Source organism: Pelobates fuscus, chromosome 3 (assembly GCF_036172605.1).
Source record: "Pelobates fuscus isolate aPelFus1 chromosome 3, aPelFus1.pri, whole genome shotgun sequence".
Lineage (NCBI taxonomy): Eukaryota > Metazoa > Chordata > Amphibia > Anura > Pelobatidae > Pelobates > Pelobates fuscus.
In genome coordinates, this window is record NC_086319.1 from 264740415 (window position 1) to 264760290 (window position 19876).

Sequence of the window (19876 nt, forward strand, 5' to 3'; positions counted from 1 at the left end):
CCTAAGGTTCACCTTGATTGGCCCCTGTCATATCCACGCCCCCAAAACGTGAGAGTATGGGGAACGTGGCCTGACAGGGGCCAATGGGAGACTGATTCTAATTTAGTCTCCCACTGTCCCTTTAAGAGCGCGCCCGAGACGCGCGGCGCGCTCTTAGTGTCGGGCGGGACACGTGACCGCTTCTCGCGGTCACTGCCCGCCTGACTGATCTTATCGTTGGCTGAGCCGCGCGCGGCTCGTGCAGGAGCAGGACCGCGCGCGGCGAGAAGAGAGGACCCCGGCCGGCCCCTGGAGAGGGTAAGTACCGCTACAGTACCCCCCCCTGAAGACACGCCCACCGGGCGGGGAGGAGCAGGCCTGGCAGGAAAACGAGCGTGTAAAGAACGCACAAGGCGAGGAGCGTGAACAGCGTCAGCGGAAATCCAACTGCGTTCCTCAGACCCATAGCCCTTCCAATGTACCAGATATTGGAGGCGACCCCGAAGCAAACGAGAGTCAATTACAGCCGCCACTTCAAACTCCTCATGGCCCTCCACAGAAACCGGAGGAGGAGGAGGGACATGCCGAGTATAACGGTTGCACAGGAGGGGTTTTAACAAGGAGGTATGAAACACGTTAGGAATGCGTACATTTTTTGGAAGATCCAATGCATACGAGACAGGATTAACCACATGCAAGATACGAAAAGGACCAATAAAACGAGGGGCCAACTTCATAGAAGGCACACGAAGACGAATATTGCGAGTAGAAAGCCAAACCCGGTCTCCCACAGCATAGGATGGAGCCGCCCTGCGATGCTTGTCTGCCTGAACCTTCTGGCGAGCAGCTGAGGCCACCAAAGAACACTGAACCTGCTCCCAAGTATTACGTAGACTAGCCAAATGTTCGTCCAGAGCTGGCATGCCCTGTAAGGAGAATGCAGCTGGAAGAACCACGGGATGCCGGCCATAAACAACGTAAAAAGGGCTGTTACCGGAGGATTCATGAGCAGCGTTATTACGAGCAAACTCAGCCCAAGGAAGAAGGTCATCCCAATTGTTCTGATGGTGGGACACGAAACAACGAAGATACTGCTCTAGAGATTGGTTGGCACGTTCAGCAGCTCCATTAGACTGGGGGTGGTAGGCTGAAGAAAACGAGAGGGAGATACCCATCTCTGTACAAAACGTTCTCCAGAATCTGGAGATAAACTGGCTACCCCTATCGGACACGATCGAAGTGGGAATACCATGCAACCGAAACACCTCCCTGGCAAAGATAGAGGCAAGTTCCTTGGATGATGGCAATTTGACAAGAGACACAAAATGGGCCATCTTAGAAAAACGATCCACAATCATCAGGATGACAGTTTTACCATTAGAGGGAGGTAATTCAACAATAAAATCCATGGATATATTGGACCACGGCCTCTCGGGTATGGGCAACGGATGCAACAACCCACAAGGAACTCTGTGGGAGGACTTCATACTGGCACAAGTGCTACAGGCATTAACGTAATCGGTGACGTCCTTGCGCAAGGAAGCCCACCAGAAATATCTAGAAACTGCTGAGAATGTCTTAGAAATACCAGGGTGTCCAGCAGTTCTAGTGTCATGATATAATGACAAGATGTCTCGTCTCTCCGGTATATCAACGAATAGCTTATCAGCAGGCCTCTCCCCAGGAGCCAAGTTTTGTTTAGCCTGAATAGCTTGTAAGAGAGAAGACGAAATAGAAAGAACAGTAGTCGCTATTATTCTGTCAGGCGGAATGACAGGGGTAACATCGACCTCGAGTTTGTCAGTAGTCTCGAATTGTCTGGACAGAGCGTCAGCTTTAGTATTACGATCACCCGGTCTGTATGTGATTATGTAATTAAAACGAGACAAAAACAGAGACCACCTGGCCTGCCTAGAAGACAATCTTTTTGCTTCACTAAGGTATGAGAGGTTTTTGTGATCCGTTAAAATGAGGATGGGATCCCTAGTACCCTCTAGCAGATGTCTCCATTCCTTGAGCGCCAAAATGATAGCAAGGAGTTCACGATTGCCTACATCATAATTCCTCTCTGCTTTGGACATCTGTCTGGAAAAGAAACCACAAGGGTGTAACGGCTTTTCAGGTGAATCTCTTTGAGACAAGATAGCACCTACCCCTATCTCAGAAGCATCAACTTCAAGAATAAAGGGCAGTGAAGGGACAGGATGCTGTAAAACAGGAGCAGAGGCAAATGTAGCCTTCAGGAATTCAAAGGCCTCGAGTGCTTCTGGTTTCCAGACATGAGTATTACCATCCTTCTTGGTCATTCTGGTTATAGGTGCTACAATGGCAGAAAACCCTTTAATAAAACGCCTATAATAATTAGAGAACCCCAGAAAACGCTGAATGGCTTTCAAACCCTGGGGTAGAGGCCATTCCATAATGGCAGACAGTTTCTTGGGATCCATACGAAAACCCTTGGCAGAGATTATATAACCCAAGAATTGGACTTCAGATTGATCAAATGAACATTTTTCGAGTTTGCAATAGAGACCGTTAACCAGAAGAGTTTTCAACACTAATTTAACATGCATGTGATGAGTCTGTAAATCAGTAGAATAAATTAATATGTCGTCCAAGTATACTATAACGAATGTATGTATATATTGACGTAGGACATCATTAATAAATTCTTGAAAAACTGCTGGGGCGTTACAAAGACCAAAGGGCATCACAGTGTATTCGTAGTGGCCACTCCTGGTATTGAATGCGGTCTTCCACTCGTGATCCTTTTTGATACGTATGAGATTGTAAGCACCCCTAAGGTCCAATTTAGTAAAAACTGTGGCCTGTTTAAGCCTATCAAATAGTTCTGTGATCAAAGGTATGGGGTACGCATTTTTGACGGTGATTTTATTTAGGCCCCTATAGTCAATACAAGGCCTTAATTCGCCATCTTTCTTAGATACAAAGAAGAAACCCGCCCCTGCCGGGGAAGAGGATCTTCTTATAAATCCCTTCTCTAGAGATTCCTTAATATATTCCTCCATAACCAGATTCTCCTGAGGAGATAAAGGATATATTCTCCCTTTGGGAGGCATCGTACCAGGTAATAAATTAATAGCACAATCGTAAGGCCTGTGAGGTGGCAATTTTTCAGCCTCCCTTTTATCAAAAACAGATTTAAGAGACAGGTACTGAGAGGGTATGACCGTAGGCACGGGAGGAATATTAGTAGAATTCAAAGGAGTGATTTTAACAATACAAGACTCTTGGCAAGAATCACTCCAAGAAACTATTTGTCCTGACTCCCAATCAATGGTGGGATTATGAGTACGTAACCAAGGATACCCTAACACGAGGTGAGAGGAAGGAGAAGTAATGATCTGAAACCGAATGGTCTCAGAGTGTAACACCCCTGTAGACATATGTAGTGGAACAGTTTCATGCGTGATAACTGGAGAGCATAATGGTCTACCATCTATGGCCTCAACGGCCAAGGGTGTCTCCTTCTCTCTGGTGGGTATGTTATTCTCCTTGACAAAACTGGAATCAATAAAGTTTTCGGCCGCTCCGGAATCAACCAGGGCTAGTATATTCCCTGCTATGCAGTTACTACCAAGGTGCAGGGAAACAGGAAGAAGTAATTTATTAAGAGGCAAATGTGAGGACTGTGATGTCACACCCAAGGCCAGTCCTCTATACGGTCTTAGGTGCGATAGTTTCCCGGACGCACGGGACATTCTTGTCTCATATGACCCCTCCTACCACAATAAAGACAAAGTCCCTCCTTTCTCCTATAAAGCTTTTCAGCGTCAGTAAGTTTGGCAACCCCTAACTGCATAGGTTCCTCCTCAGAACCTTTAGATCCCTCGGGAGTCTCAGCTCTAGGGGAGTTAACGGGAACAAAATGTCTATTTCTGGACCTGGTATATAACCTGTCACGGATCCTGTTATCTATATCGATAAGATAGTCAATCAGGTCCTCCAGGGGTACAGGGAGGTCCTTAGCTGCTACCTCATCCAACATAGTTTCAGACAGACCTTCCATAAAGGCAGTAGTAAGCCCATTATTAGTCCAATCTACCTGTGATGCAAGGGTATGGAACTGAATAGCATAATCGGCTACAGATTTAGATCCTTGCTTTATTCTCATTAATGCCCTGGCGGCATTTTTTGACCTTTTAGTCGTGTCAAATGTTCTACGAAACGCTGTGAGGAAGCTAGTGAAGTCGTGTACCATAGGCCCATTAGCCTCCCAAATAGGATTTGCCCATTCTAGTGCCTTATCCGTAAGCTGGTGCATAAGAAAACCCACCTTAGATCTATCAGTGGGAAATGAACGTGGGTACATTTCAAAGTGGAACTCCACTTGATTAAGGAATCCCCTACATGTCTTAGCGTCCCCTCCATACCTAGGGGACTTAGGCATATTAGCTGTGTCTGGTATAGGGTTTACAGGAGGCGCAGGTACAGGTACCGGAGCTGATCTGGATAACAGTGTCTGGATGGCTTGAGCCATTTGATCCATACGGTGATCCTGTTCTGCGAATCTAGCCTCATGAGTGGCCATCTGTTGTCCTAAACCTGCGGGGTCCATGGCCCTATCGTAATGTCACGGTAATATACCCCAACACGCAGGAATAGTTCAATAGTCAAGAGACAAGAAACAGGGTTCGTCTTACCGGACCTTAGAATGGCCGGACTAGGACGAGAAAGAAAGACAGAGTCTAGAACAAGCCGAGGTCAAGGGAACTGAGAGACAGCGTAACGTAGAACAAGCCGAGGACTGGTACACAGAGGACAAAACAGCGGATAAGCAAGCAAGGATAAGGAGAGAGCGGAGTCAGGAACAAAGCCAAGGTCAAGCACCAAAAAACCAACTGAACGATACAAGCACTAAAGGGAACTGGACAGAAACCACGATAGGGCAAGGAGCAAGGGAAACAGGTGAGTATAAATACCCTAAGGTTCACCTTGATTGGCCCCTGTCATATCCACGCCCCCAAAACGTGAGAGTATGGGGAACGTGGCCTGACAGGGGCCAATGGGAGACTGATTCTAATTTAGTCTCCCACTGTCCCTTTAAGAGCGCGCCCGAGACGCGCGGCGCGCTCTTAGTGTCGGGCGGGACACGTGACCGCTTCTCGCGGTCACTGCCCGCCTGACTGATCTTATCGTTGGCTGAGCCGCGCGCGGCTCGTGCAGGAGCAGGACCGCGCGCGGCGAGAAGAGAGGACCCCGGCCGGCCCCTGGAGAGGGTAAGTACCGCTACAAAATCCAAGTGACTGCAATGTGGAAAGTAGACTTTGTCCAAACTGTGAAGACTTACCATCCACCCATGCATTGAAATCCCTCAGTATAAGCCATCTGTAGTGTTCTAAAATGAATGCAGATACTAGCTCTATGAATTCAGGCAGGAAATGATTTCCATCTTCAGGTGGTCGAGAGATCCAACAAGACTGACACAAATGCACTACAACAGGCATTCTTAATCATCATACTGTTCGTTATGATGCAGAACATGAACACTTGTTTTTCGAAGGTCTTCATGAGTAAGTGCCTGTTGTCACTGTCAGTCCGACAGCCACTGCAGGAGTTCTCTATGGCAAATGTAAACATTGCCATTTCTTTGAAACAGCAATGTTTTACACTGCCAGAGAAAAAACTATAGGTAAATTACTGTATTTAGGAACCTATAGGGACTGAATTGATATTACAAATTCTGATTCCACACCACTACCGACACACACATACACACACGTGGCAACATAAAACTATATTTATATAGAAGTGAACAACAATACTTTAAATTTAATAACATGTTTTGCAAAGTAGAGATCCTGATATTAAAATTAGATTAGCCCATTCTCACCTGAATTTTCTCTCAGAAGATCCTGAGCTGGAAACTCTGCAGACTGAAGCTGGAAGGGAAGAGACAAATTACTTAGGTGTGTGCAGTCAGCCCAATACAACACGAGTCATATGTAATATGCTTTTTGTTCACATACCCGTGTTAAGCTGCTTCGTCCGTGCCAATAGTGTACAGCTGCAGGCAGACATTGTGGAAAAAAAAATTATATTGCAAGAAGTATGAAGAAACATAAAGGAGTGACAGCAATGTGAGACGCAGGTTGTGAGTAGAAGTAGTATGTGGTGAGAGGGTGTGAGAGTAATTTGAAAAAGCTGGCTAAGTGGATGGAGGAGAATAAGAGCCAGAAAGCTAGTGTATAGAGGAACTACTTATAAAATGGTGTCTGTAAAGAGGGAATGTGGTTAGAATGTTGTCTGATAGGTTGCAGCAGTGTTAAGGTGTGGCCTATGGGGAAGAAGTAGTTTGAGCATGCTGTTTGTGGTTTAGGCAAAGAGACATAATGTTGCTTGTGGGGAGAAAGCCTAGGAAAAATGCTGCATGTTGGGAGGGAGCAGAGACACAATGCTGCATGTTGGGAGTTAGCAGATATAAAATGGTGAGCGGAGGAAGTAGGGATGAATTATTGTAAAAAAATTGTGAATTTATTTTTGTTGAGAGGAAGTAGTTTTTTTTTGTGGGGTATAATTTCTCAGAATGTTAACAATGGCGAGAAATTATTGTAATGGAATGCTAGTCACGGGGAGAAAATAGTTTCAGAATGCTGGGTTTTGAAAGGAAGGAGACAGTTGCATAGTCAGAGAAAGTAGTTTTCGGACATTGACATTGGGAAGGCTGTAATGTCAGGAAGTAATGTCAGATGCTAGGTATGGGGAAGAAGTGGTGTTAGCATGCTGGATGCAATCAATAAGCAGAGGTTCTAAAGAAAACCGTTTGTTATATAGAAAAACAGGCTGTAGGTGTAAAGACTCACGTGTGTAGAATGGGGTCCGGTCAGGCAAGGAACGGGTTTTTCTTCTAAGGCTGCCTCCTTTCTGCATTTCCTCTTTTAGTATTAATTTTCCCAAATTGGACTGAATCTGTTAGTGAAGGGAGAGTTTGTCAGTACAGTTGATATAAGTTGGAAGTATGATTGCTCACTGAAAGTAATTTTGTGTCTCTTTACACAGTATCCATTTGTATTTTTTTTTCACATTTCTACTTACCTTGCTTAGCTCTTGCTTCTGCATATCCCTTAACTCTTTCAAATCCTCACCTTCTTCACCTTCTTCCTCTGCTTTTTTAGACTCCCTTCGATGACGTCTCTCAGACTCTGTAGTGTTCAAATATAAGAATCAGGAAAGAATCAAATACATAGAATAAAGGACTTACCCTACAATTTCCAAAAATGGGTTATGTGCCACATTATCAACAATACCCATCAATGGTAATCTAGGATATACATTGAATGTTCCGTACATGGTAAACGCTCACTTCTCTTCAAAATGATGCAAAATGAAATTAACATATCAAATTAGAGAAAATGCAGGGAACCCAAAAACTCTGGTACCTAGAGTTTTCTACCATTTTTCTGTTCCACCACACGAGCAATGATTTACTAAAACTGTTGGCTGGCAAAGAAATCTAGCAAACTGAATTTCTACTATGGCTGGATGATGAACACCCCACTCATAAAAGATTTACGACCTAGAACATCTCACCTTACAAACCCACAGCCTTTATGAATGTGGCATCCTTAATGAAGAAATGTGAGACTGCATCTGGATTGTCTATGCCAAAAGAAGCCTATCCCACCTGTCATGAGATAAATCCGCAAAACTCTCTCTCATACCTACAACTGCCAGGGAAGGGGGACATGGCCAGTAATCCGTCTCAATCTTTGCAAGTTGGTTGGGGTCTGGTGGTCGTGCAGCTGGGAACTTGGAGGATTCAACAATGGGGTCATCAGAGAGTCTGTGCACTGTTTCTGAAGGTAAGAGATATAGTTACCAACCAGGTGAAACAACATGTTACAATGTAAAAATATAAATATTTTCCTGGGAGCCAATGAATGTGAATGTGATGGTTGAGGGATTCCGTGGCAGTATTAGACAAAAGAATGATTTATTTTGCTTTAGTAAATTGAAAATTAATATATTCATAATAATATTTACCTTAAAGGAACATACTATTGGTATTATTTTTTTTAATGTTACAGTGTTTGATTTTTTTCCCCTGGCATTATAGGCTCATAGAGTGCCCCCCTACCTTGGGCCCCACCTTCCGCGGTTCTGAAGGGATTAAAACCCCTTCAGTCTCTTAGCTGAATCCAGCGCTGGGTCAGGCTCTGCCCATGCTTCTCCCCAGCCGACGTCAGCCGTCGATAGAGACATAACGCGCACGCGTGGCAATGGCCACGCTCACATTAGGAAAAATCTGACTCTGGAGGTCCTCACGCAGAGCGTGAGGACGTCCAGCGTCAGATAACGGACCAAAGGTCTGTTTGGATTCCGAAAGATCCTCTAGTGGCTGTCTGGTAAAGGAGGAGTTAAACCTCAGAGGTAATTATTGCATGATTTCAATGCTTAACTATCAAATGCAATATCCACATCTTAGTGCCATACTATGCGAAAAATGTTTTAGAGAAATGGCAATGTTTTAAATTGTCAAAGAAAAGGGACAGCATCTATGTACCAGAACTATTGCATTGAGATGTTTTTGTTTTGGTGCTTCAAGTGTCACTTTACTTAATATGTCTAGATATCCCTGGCTTACAGGGACTGTCCTCTAACTTAAAGGGATCCTATAGTGCCAGGAAAACAAACCTGTTTTCCTGGCACTTTAGGCTCTTGGAGAGCCTCCCTCGGGGGCCCCCCTCCTTTGGTGCTGAAGAGGTTAAAACCTTTCAACCACTTACCTAAATCTAGCGCCGGGCTCCCTCGGTTCTGGCGACCTCTCCTCCCCTCACGAACTCAGCTCCCGAGTGAAGCCGAATGTGTATGCACGGCCAGAGGTGCGCACGCGCATTCAAACCCGCCCATAGGAAAGCATTACCTATGGGGATCTTATCTGACGCTGGACCCCGTGAGGAAGTCCAGCGTCAAATAAGTGTGCAGAAGTGGCCTCTAGTGGCTGTGAGACAGCCACTAGAGGCAGGATTAACCCTGCAATGTAAACATAGCAGTTTCTCTGAAACTGCTATGTTTACATCTGAAGTGTAAAAACCTGGGGGACCTGGCACCCAGACCACTTCATTGAGCTGAACTGGTCTGGGTGCCTATAGTGGTCCTTTAAATTAGTGGTAACGTTTCTCAATTGAAATATTCCCTTAGCTCCTTCATTCCAGCTATAGAAAATGTTTTGGGTATTTTTTTTTTTTTTATCGTATTCGCTTACGCTGATCTGAAATAAAATACATATACCTATGATATGTTTATCGAAAAAAATTAGATCTGCTCTGAGGGATAAAACCTGGCCAGAGACGGTGTAGGGAGATAGCAAAGAGTGTCAGAGAAAATAAAAAATCTAGTTAAACAGCAACAAATCTAAAGCATCTGGTTTTCACTGGACAGTGGCATGTGAGGAAGAAAGAGGATAATTACAGTGAGTCATAGTGGCCAACATGCAAAATCTTTGTCAAAGTAGGCCAAAAAAAGTTAAATACAGCTGAACTGAATAGTATTGTTATTTTGACCTACATTTTACACTTAATGTCTGAATACAATGCTCTGTCTTGGATTGTTTCTTTTTTTGGGTATTATTATTAGATTATTGGATAAGATGATGCTGTGTTACCACTTACCTCTTTGCCTGTAAATTGGAGGTTTCTTGTATAGATTAGGCTCCTTCCGCGATAGCTCTGGAGAAAAAAGAGTTAACGTTAATCTACTGGAGTAACGTTTTAAAAATATAAAGTATTAGTATGAGATAAAAATGTTGCCAAAAAAGCCAAGATGAGAAATTTGCTGCACTGGTGAATATTTTTCCAATTCTGCTATCCTGAATGCAGTTCTCTTGTTAATGCTCTATAATTCACATTAACACCAATGTGTACAGTGTGATTATATGACAATAGCATATAGGTTGCGGAAGTGGATGTATAAAAATACATAGCTCTTCAGATAAGTGTATTCAAGAGATAAAGAAGAGCTAAAGAAAACCGTGCTGAAATATAACTGGAGAGTTATAAAGGCAAATGAACAAGTTGCTTTTACATAAAGCTAAGATACAATTGTGCTAAAAAGTTTGCATACCCTGGCAGAAATTGTGAAATGTTGGCATTGATTTTGAAAATATGACTCACCATGCAAAAAATTTATTTTATTGAAGGATAGTGATCATATGAAGCTATTTATTATCACATAGTTGTTTGGCTCCTTTTTAAATCATAATAATAGAAATCACCCAAATGGCCTAATCAAAGTTTACATTCCCTTGAATGTTTGGTCTTGTTACCGACACACACTATACACACACAGTTTAAAATGGCAATTGAAGGTTAATTTCTTTTTAAGTTGCAATTAGTGTCTGTGTATAAATAGTGAATGACTTTGTTAGCTCTCACGTGGATGCACTGAGCAGGCTAGATACTGAGCCATGGGGAGCAGAAAATAACTCTCAAAAGACCTGCTTGACAAGATAATAAACCTTTATAAAAATGAAAAAGGGTATAAAAAGATATCCAAAGCCTTGAAGATGCCAGTCAGTAATATTCAAACACTTAAGAAGCGGAAAATTCGATGATTTCTTAATTCCAAGCCAAGGTCAGGTAGACCAAGAAAATTTGCCAGTAGAAGATAACATACAATTATAATTCAGCGCTTAAAGGATCACTATAGTGTCAGGAAAACAAACTAATTTTCCTGACACTATATAATCCTTGGGGGACCCTCACTCTCAGGGTCCACCTCCCGCTGGGCTATAGGGGTTAAAACCCCTTCAGCCACTTACCTTAATACAGTGCCTTTCTCAATACTTTCCTATGGACGTTCTGCACGCTGGATGCAAATTTCGCATCCAGCGTAGCAGAAGCGCCGCTAGCGGCTATCAGAAAGACAGCCACTAGAGGTTGGGTTAACCCTGCTCTGTAAACATAGCAGTTTCTCTGGCACAACATACAGCATGTTATCAGAAAATATTGGCAGACAATTTGCATTCTTCTGCACGAAGACTGTGCGTGGGACGTTTTTGGACCTTCCAGCATGACACTGACTCTAAGCACATGGCCAAGATGACCCTCCAGTGGTTACAGCAGAAAAAGGTGAAGGTTCTAGAGTGGCCATCACATTCTCCTGATCTTAATATCATCAAGTCACTCTGGGGAGATCTCAAATGTGTGGTTCATACAAGATGACCAAAGACTTTGCATGATCTGGAGGCATTTTGCCAAGACAAATGGGCAGCTATACAACCTGCAAAAATTATGGGCCTCATAGACAACTATTACAAAGGACCGCACGCTGTCATTGATGCTAAAGAGGTATATACACAGTATTAAGAACTAAAGGTATGCACACTTTGGAACAGGGGTAATTTCATTATTTTCTTTGTTGCCATGTTTTGTTTTATGATTTTGCCATTCTGTTATAAACTACAGTTGAATAATAATCCATAAGAAATAAAAGAAAATGTGTTTTTCCTGCTCACTCATGTTTTCTTTAAAAATGGTACATATATTACCAATTCTCCAAGGGTATGCAAACTTTTGAGCACAACCGTAACTGTAGAGTATTAGGCAAATATGTAATAACAATCTATTAAGAAAATGTGAAAATGTATGCTAACAAATCCTTGGGAATCTTAGTATTAGTTTGTAGAAAAAGATACTAATGTAAATTGCCTAAATTAGCATTAACTGAGACTCTTTCTGGTGCTTGATGACCTTCCCCTCCTTGATAGCATTGAAAATGCAAACTTAACAATTTCAAATGTGGTTAGTCCAGCACTCTCAACCAATCAAAGCTGTCCAGGTTGGACAAAATGTATATTAAAATGCTGAAGTGTTACTTTAGAATTATCAACACAGCAGAGGAGATGGCAGTCAGCTTTTGTCAAACCACAATATAACCTTTACAGATCTCTGCTTTAGATCCCCTTAGCACCAAATGTGACACTTACCCAGACTCAGCACCCATGAGATTGGTTTTAATCCATCCAGCCAGACACACACAAAAAAAAAATCACTAATATGATGTCACGTGCTGAAGGGATGGCCTTGGGTGATTGGGAATCGTTTGCCACTAAACTAAGCTGTAGTGGTTATGGTGCTCAGAATGTCCCTTTTATATTGTTTGGAGTTATATAACTTTGGAGTTAAACAATACCTGGGCAGTGAAAATGCTGGACTACTCCTCTAGGTGAAGAGCTTCCACCTCGGGCTGCTTGTATAGTGGAGCCACTGGCAGTAGACTTTGTTTCTGCCCATAGTGCAGAGACCTAGTGAAGGAAGAAATGGCAGACATTTCTCAAAATTAGCTGACAGAGTTATGTAACCCATGAGTTGTATTACTTTAGATACCTACCTCTGGAGATGGAGGGGGTGATATGGACTTCGGTGACAGTGAGCGCTGCAAAAAACACAAATAGTGAATACATAAGAACAGAGATTGCGCTGAAATAAAAATTATGACTTTGTCTAATTTGAATTAGCTTCTGTCTTGAATGTTCCATAGAGTTTCATTCAAGTATCGAATAAATATCATCATTAATTTATGGTGATATGTATTTTAAGAGATGAGAATTATTTTTTTATTCTGTATTCTATGAAACTGATATAATTGTGCATTTCTTCTTTCATATATAAGAAAATGTGCTTCACGAATTGACTTTTTTGTGACAATTTTAAAGGTGGGAATTATGGTCTTGTAGTAAAAATTAAGTAGTTTGCTATTTAAATACATATGATTACTATGTATTATATGAAGTATCCTATTTAAAAAAAAATTATATCTAAAAATGTGAACAACCAGAGGTAAATGGGGTACATGAAAGACAACAAAGAAAGAGGAAAAGACAAGGACACCACAGCTGTAACAGCAACAACACAAATGATAGTAGGGACCGAATAAGGACCATTGGGACAGAGAAGAAACATAGAGGATGACTAAAAGGACATTGGGTACAATATAGCGAACACGATACTACAGGCCATGAGACGGAAAATGGGGTCTACAAGAAAGACTAAGACAACAGAAGGGACACAGGCACCACACGATGGACAGTGTACTACAAAATGAATAATATGGACCACAATGTGGACAGAAGGCAGACAACTCGGACTACAAGAGGACAAAGAGGCAAATGAAAGATAATGGGGACTACCTGAGCAATGGAGGATGAGCAAATAAAGATACAGAGGAGAAGAACCAACATGGAGCAATTTCAAGAGGAAAATGGACAGAATAATAATAACCCTATTAACCAAAATTCAAAGTTCTATGGGGAGTTGTCATGGTCAGCAGCATATGTGGTTACCTCTCGACTGCGCAGGGTATCAGTATGCTCTAAAAGTGAGTAGGTGAAATGGGGCTCATAAATCATCAAATCTGGGCGCTCAATATCCAATATTGCCTTATCACGAGGAAGGGCAGCCAGATCCTTGTACCCCAGTACACGACTATCCATCCGCGCCTAGACAGAAATACCAATGCATATGAAAGTAAAAACATAAGCAGAATAACCCTTTTGGGAGTTTGTGGCACTGGAGTTGATGTAACAAGATCAATCTGAAAAGTAGAACAGGAGTCCAGCACCACACCTACCTCCCCACAACAATTAAAAAAATATATAAATAAATAAATAAATAAGAAAATGGCTTACTCACAGTAATAGAAGAGGGGGAGCCTGGCACACTTGGCCCTCTGGAGGAAGTGACACTGCCAGGAGAGGTAAGAGGGATCTAAACAAATGGGAACACATGACCAACAAACAAATACATACTTATTCATACAACATAAATTAGGGAACATTTTTTTCCATTCAATTTTTACAGTATATATGAAGAATTGCAACACACTATGAGGAAAATGCAATAAAACAGTATGTTTTGCAAGCAGAGCATTATTACAGATAATTTATTTTAATAATTTATGTAAATAAAGATTTATACACCAAAGAACAGGGACTTCAAGAGGAAAAATAAATTAAATGAGAGAGACAGGGAATCAGCAGAACAATAGGGGTGATGGGCCACGGGAGGCACTATAAGGACCATTAGGCTAAAGGCTGCTGGAAGGACAATGTAGGACCACAAAGAAACAGGGATCATGTCTACCAAAAGGACAAGGGGACACAACAATTGATGCATTTCAATAACTGCAAGTGTTAGCAGTTTGCACAAAACAAGGTGTCAGAGTTAAAAAAATTATAGAGTGAGAGAGCTGCAGTCCTGCTCCAAGTTGATTGCTTGTTTGCTTGCATGTTTTCAGAAAACACTAGTTTTGTTTGTAATAACCCTTTCTGTGGTGGTCCGTCCCCAAATGCCAGAAAAGGCTTAAACTTGCCTGTTTTTTCTCGCCAAGACCAAGTTCTTACTCAACTGATCCTCCTTGCTTGAGGGCATTTTGGGCATGGACGTGGCACCACTGGGGTACTGAGGATCAGATTACAGTTGTGCACACAACTGACATTAGCCAGCCCGCGACTTTATTCTGTGCTGACTAATGACGCTGCCAGAGAAGGAGTTACACATCCGTCAGCGAAGGGGTTAACCTCTGTATGTGCAGTGTTTCAAAGTGAAAGGCTGCACATAAAGATCACCAAAGTTATTTCACTGGTTTGTACTTGGTTTGTACTTCACTCAAATTCGGTATTTAGTGAACAAATCCCAACTACTACATTTAGCATATATTATAGCGTTCTCAATCTGGCTAGGTTCTATCTGTTACAGTTATTATGCTTATTAGGACACTTTTTTTTTTCACCTAAGGTTAGTCTGTTTTGTAGGTTCTGCTGACTGTAGTTTTTATACATGTATATACTGTGTTGTCTATTGAAGATTACATTTATTTGCCTTTGCCTTCCTACCATCCAGACTTTGTTCTGGTATGGGATACATTTTCTTAATTTGTTTCTGGTCTTAGAAGACAATGTGTTGCTCCCCTGTTTTGATTGTGAATATCATTTAACTCAATCATTATAATGTGTTAACCTCTTAGCATTTCCTCTGTAATGTACACTATCTTATCACTAATTATTTTCTGTTATCATATCGCACTGTGTTTTCTTTTGTCAACTTATAACCTTCTTTGATACCAAGTTAATACTTTTTCTGACTTTTCAGTATATTAACAACCTTCACTAAGGTTAACATCTTTCTCGCTAAACTGCTATTTAGTACTTATTAAATAGCTATTAAGTTTAGTTGTAACACTGAGGAGTAAGACACTGCTAATACTATTGGGGAGAGACATTGGAATACATAGTGTATACATGGTATTATTGAAGGCTAGTGGCACTGTATTTAAGACTATACAAATATAAAATGGTGTAAATGGTGTATACTTTCACTATATGCTTAAACCTTGGCAAAGGTTTGCACAGCACTGAGGATTAATTAAGTGTTGCACAAAGACACTTAATATATTATAGGGTCACACCATTTTATATTTGTATAGTCTTAAAGACATAACACATCTTTATTTGTTTTTTTGGTTTTGATAGTGTATGTATATGGGCTATTGCATTTTAGATGCCGCTTTTATGTTTGCACTATTTATCGTACAGTTTATTATATTGCAAGGAGAATTTTTATTGTAGCGCCACTTTTTACTTGTTTTTTTGTGGATGTAGTGACACTGTATGACAGAAGAGAATTGCCACTGGGAGAGAGCTTAAAGGGACACTATAGGCACCCATACTACTTCAGCTCATTGAGGTGGTCTGGGTGCACTGTCCCAGGTTCATTAACCCTGCAAAGGCAATTATTGCAGTTTTTGATAAACTGCAATAATTACCTTTGAGGGTTAACTCCACCTCTAGTGGCTGTCTACCAGGCAGCCACTAGAGGGACATCCGGGAACTGACGCTGAACGTCCTCACGCTATGCATGCTGTGGACCTAATGCGCTTGTCCTATGTAGCATCACCCGAAACCCCATAGGAAAGAATGATACAATGCTTTGCTATGGGGAAAGGCCTAATGCAAGCCCGGCTCTTCCCCAAGCAGAACAAACCTCCTCCATGACACCGACATGACTCCCTAGCCAGCACTAACAAGCGAGCTATGGAGTTACCATATCAATTACCCAATGTATAGATAGTCACTTTAGGCATGATGGGTTCGCTTTAAGGCTTTTCAAGCCTACAGACTGAAAAGATACAGTGGATGTAGTGGTTTTTCAACATCTGGAGAAAACTTTACATAAATCCATAATACATAAATTAAAACATGAGTGAGTTTGACATGACTGGAGTTTGTAGCATGGTCCCTTGCACCCGTTGCATTCTGGGATAGCATATAAAGAACTCACAGATAAACTACAGAGGTGGGACAGATGTAGTTTATATTCCTAAGTGATGGCATGTGTCTATAACCTAGAAACCTATACTAACTCAATTGAAAAATAACAATGCATCTGTAAATTTTCTAGCATTGTAGCATGATGTATATTTTAAACTCAAAGGAACACTCTAACGTTAAAAATAAATATATGTTTTTTTATCATGACATGGTTTCTTTTTAAGTTAACATGAATTAACATTGCCCTTGTTAGCGAAGCATTAGCAGTGTTCTGTGTCATCATGCTATCCGTGATGGTTCTGAATGTGAAGACCTTAAAAAAAAATCAAAGGTCTTAAGGCGCAAGTGCTTATAGTAGCTGTCACTAGAAGTGCTTTTAAGGTAAAATGTAAACATTGCCTGTGGCAGACCCACTGCCTGTCCGTGATTTGCCTGTCTTTACATTGTGTGTGTTTTCCCCATTCTTTCGTTTATTGTGCCCGCTCCCCATTTGGGAGGTCTTCCACAAAGGGAATCCATTCACCTCCAGAACGGGACCACCCCAATCCCTCATTAAAAATGTTGGGATAGAATGTTCACACCTCGCAACATAAGTGTCAAACCACAATGGGAAGCAATTAACAAGTGCCCTGGGTGGCCGTCATTTGTACAGGCGAACGCCACCAAGAGGAGCATTCGTGGATTGTTTCCCTTTGCGGTTTGAAACTTATGTTGTGAGACGAACGAGGGCCTCCCCGGTGTCCCATTAGAAAGTTCACACCAATTAATCAGAACGTTCGCACTCGCCACAGAGGTGTAAAAAACGCAAGAAAAGTAATTAAAGGGACACTCTAGGCACCCAGACCACTTCTGCTCATTGGAGTGGTCTGGGTGCCAACTCCTACTACTCCTAACCCAGCAAGTGTAATTATTGCAGTTTTTTATAAACTGCAATAATTACATTGCAGGGTTAACTCCACCTCTAGTGGCTGTCTATTAGACAGCCACTAGAGGTCACTTCCTGGGTTCTAGCACAGGAAACCTGTGCAAAAGCGTCGCTGGACGTCCTCACGCTGTGAGGACCTCCAGCGTCGCTCAAAACCCCATAGGAAAGCATTGAAATTATTTTTCAATGCTTTCCTATGGGGAGACGTAATGCGCATGCGCATTAGGTCCCCTCGGCCAGTGGGCGAGATCAGTCTCGCCCACCGGGCGACGCAATGAAGAGGAGGAGCGTCACGGAGGCGGAGACAGCGACGAGGGACATCGCCGCTGCCTCAGGTAAGTGACTGAAGGGGTTTTTCACCCCTTCAGTAACTGGGGATTGGGGGGTGGGAGGGAGAGGGACCCTCCAGTCCCAGGAAAACGGATCGTTTTCCTGGCACTGGAGTTTCCCTTTAATGAGTGCTTCCCTGGGTGGCTATTCATACCCCGAAAGGAGATGCTTCCCTTGTCTGGGTTTCACCACAGGACCTCGCGAACGGAGATTAGTCGGTCGAGGGCCGAGACAAGGGTCCCTGAGATTGGTGTGGGCATTTTTTGGGCACTGGCAAGTTTGGTAAGCTCTCATGGGCCTGAGGGACAAAGAGCCTAGCTCCTTTCCCGCGGGCTGACTTTTCTGTGTCTGATAGACAAAGGGATGGTCCCTTTTTCCCGCGCCGAAACACAGACACAGAGGCTCTTGGGAAGAAGACCCCTGGCGGTTGGTGTGGGAAACCCTGTGACTTTAGTGGCGGGCTTTGGGGACAAAGGGAACAGAGTCCCTTTCCGCGCTAGGGACCCAGGGAAGGGGAGGATCCTGGGAGGTGACATTGGATGTTTTGTGTGATCCGCCCCTTGCAGGGGGTTTTGCATAAAAGCCGTGTGTCGCCAATAAAATTGCAAAGTACCTCCAGGACTGTGTGTCGTCCAGTTACTGGGGGAAATGGGTGTATTTGTCCTGTTATGGGCAAATGCAAATATTACAAGTTTTAGAATGCAAAGTTGTATTTTAAACTGTGTACTTTGTCTTTAAGATATTGCAAACTGACAAGGTGTTAGAAATGGAACATATTGTTTTTCATACAATGTTTATTTAATAACAATAACCTCTTACCTACTTTCAGTGCATAATATGCTGCGTAGTTCTAACTTACGCCATTTTGTCTTAGCTTAATGGAATTTCCCATGACGTGTGCACCCTTACATTTTAGTTATGGCCTTGTATCTTTTCCAATTTAAGGGAGGTCCTAAAATTAACATTTAAAGGTATAAATATGTGTACTATTAATATTAGGACGCAGAGAGAGAAGAGATTTGGAGACAGAAACGCTGCTCCATGTTATAATGGCTGAGAGGCTGACTTGTTGACATGTTCAGGAGGGCATGTTATTCTATTTTAATGATATTGCAAGCATATAGTTTAATCTTATAAACTCTTCTGTAAAATATTGTAATGGATTTTATATGCCCATATTTTTATTTTTATTTTTGTTTAATAAAATATCTAAACAGACAAAACTTTATTGCTTCCAAGACAATCCTTATTTTATATTATATTCTTAATTATTTATATATTTTAGATAGAGGATCTCTTATTAACTATATAAAATTATGGCTAAGATATCTGTATGGTTAGCCCTGCTAAGTTCTATGCTTTAAGACGTTATAGTGGTAAATAAGGGAAACGGCTGCGGTTACAATCCTTTACATGGTTCCATGGTTTACCAGCTGAAGGAAGGGAATTAGCGGAGGTAACCAGTCGGGTTCCGCTGGGTCCGCTACATTGCCATTTCTCATGTTTTGCTTTAGTAGTTTTGGTATTTAGAGTGCCATTGGAAAAAATCTTTTGATGTCTACATAAATGTTTAAGTCCACTTAAAGGGACACTCCTGACCCCTAAGGAACTTAGCAAAAAGTGCAGACTTCAGTAGAAATTGACAAAATTAACCTGGTAACACCCCCTTGGCTTTCAAGCAGAAAACCGATCCTGTTAATTCCTGGTTTCTTTAGCTCAGTGGAGCTAAACTCAAGAAGCAGCAATAGTTCAGAGCACCTGCCTCACAAGACTCCGAATTGGGCTGCATTGGGAAGACAAGCACAGAGTGGGGTTAAAAGAGGAGGGTGTGCAAAGGCTGCAGACAAGAGAAATGCAGGTATCTACTAAATATTTTGTATTTGGGCAGGGGGTGTCCTTTTATTTAGGAATATAGCTTTGTACCAGGAATACAAAGCTATATTCCTAGCACTATCGCTCCCCCTGCCTCCCTAGTAAAAAAGGGTTAAAAACCATCATTTACTTACCTTATCCCAGCGCACTACCTGCGAAGAGCGGGCTCTAATGTGCAATAAGATTAGGTGGTCTGGGTGCCTATAGTGTCCCTTTAACTTTTCTGATTGTTATTGAAGCTGTAGTTTTGCAAATAAAACCCATTAGGTGCTTATAATTCCTTAATTCTGGTTGGAGTTTGAGACCTAGCTGTTTACAATACTTATTTAATAATACAATAACGTCTGTAAAAAAACAACAATCATTTATATGAAATTCCTATGTGTACCTTTTGATGTTTTTCCATTCAGCTGTTGTGTGTCAGGGTCCAGTGTGCATCCCGATGATCTAGAGTAGATAAAAAAAATGTTACTGGTGCAACA

General features: G+C 42.0%; 1 protein-coding gene across 6 annotated transcripts in view; it reads right to left on the reverse strand.

Annotated features, from left to right (window-relative positions):
• DMTN (dematin actin binding protein) overlaps positions 1-19876 on the reverse strand; it is a 79667-nt gene that overhangs the window by 10844 nt on the left and 48947 nt on the right. For all 6 annotated transcript variants that reach the window (XM_063448487.1, XM_063448485.1, XM_063448482.1 and 3 more), the window contains 11 exons: positions 19783-19841; positions 13632-13706; positions 13283-13438; positions 12331-12375; positions 12133-12244; positions 9612-9668; positions 7662-7796; positions 7036-7142; positions 6804-6909; positions 5970-6007; positions 5834-5882 (listed from right to left, as the gene is read on the reverse strand). In XM_063448487.1, coding sequence (XP_063304557.1) covers positions 5834-5882; positions 5970-6007; positions 6804-6909; positions 7036-7142; positions 7662-7796; positions 9612-9668; positions 12133-12244; positions 12331-12375; positions 13283-13438; positions 13632-13706; positions 19783-19800 — 898 coding nt within the window. In that variant the 5' untranslated portion in view covers positions 19801-19841. The remainder of the gene's footprint in view (positions 1-5833; positions 5883-5969; positions 6008-6803; positions 6910-7035; positions 7143-7661; positions 7797-9611; positions 9669-12132; positions 12245-12330; positions 12376-13282; positions 13439-13631; positions 13707-19782; positions 19842-19876) is intronic.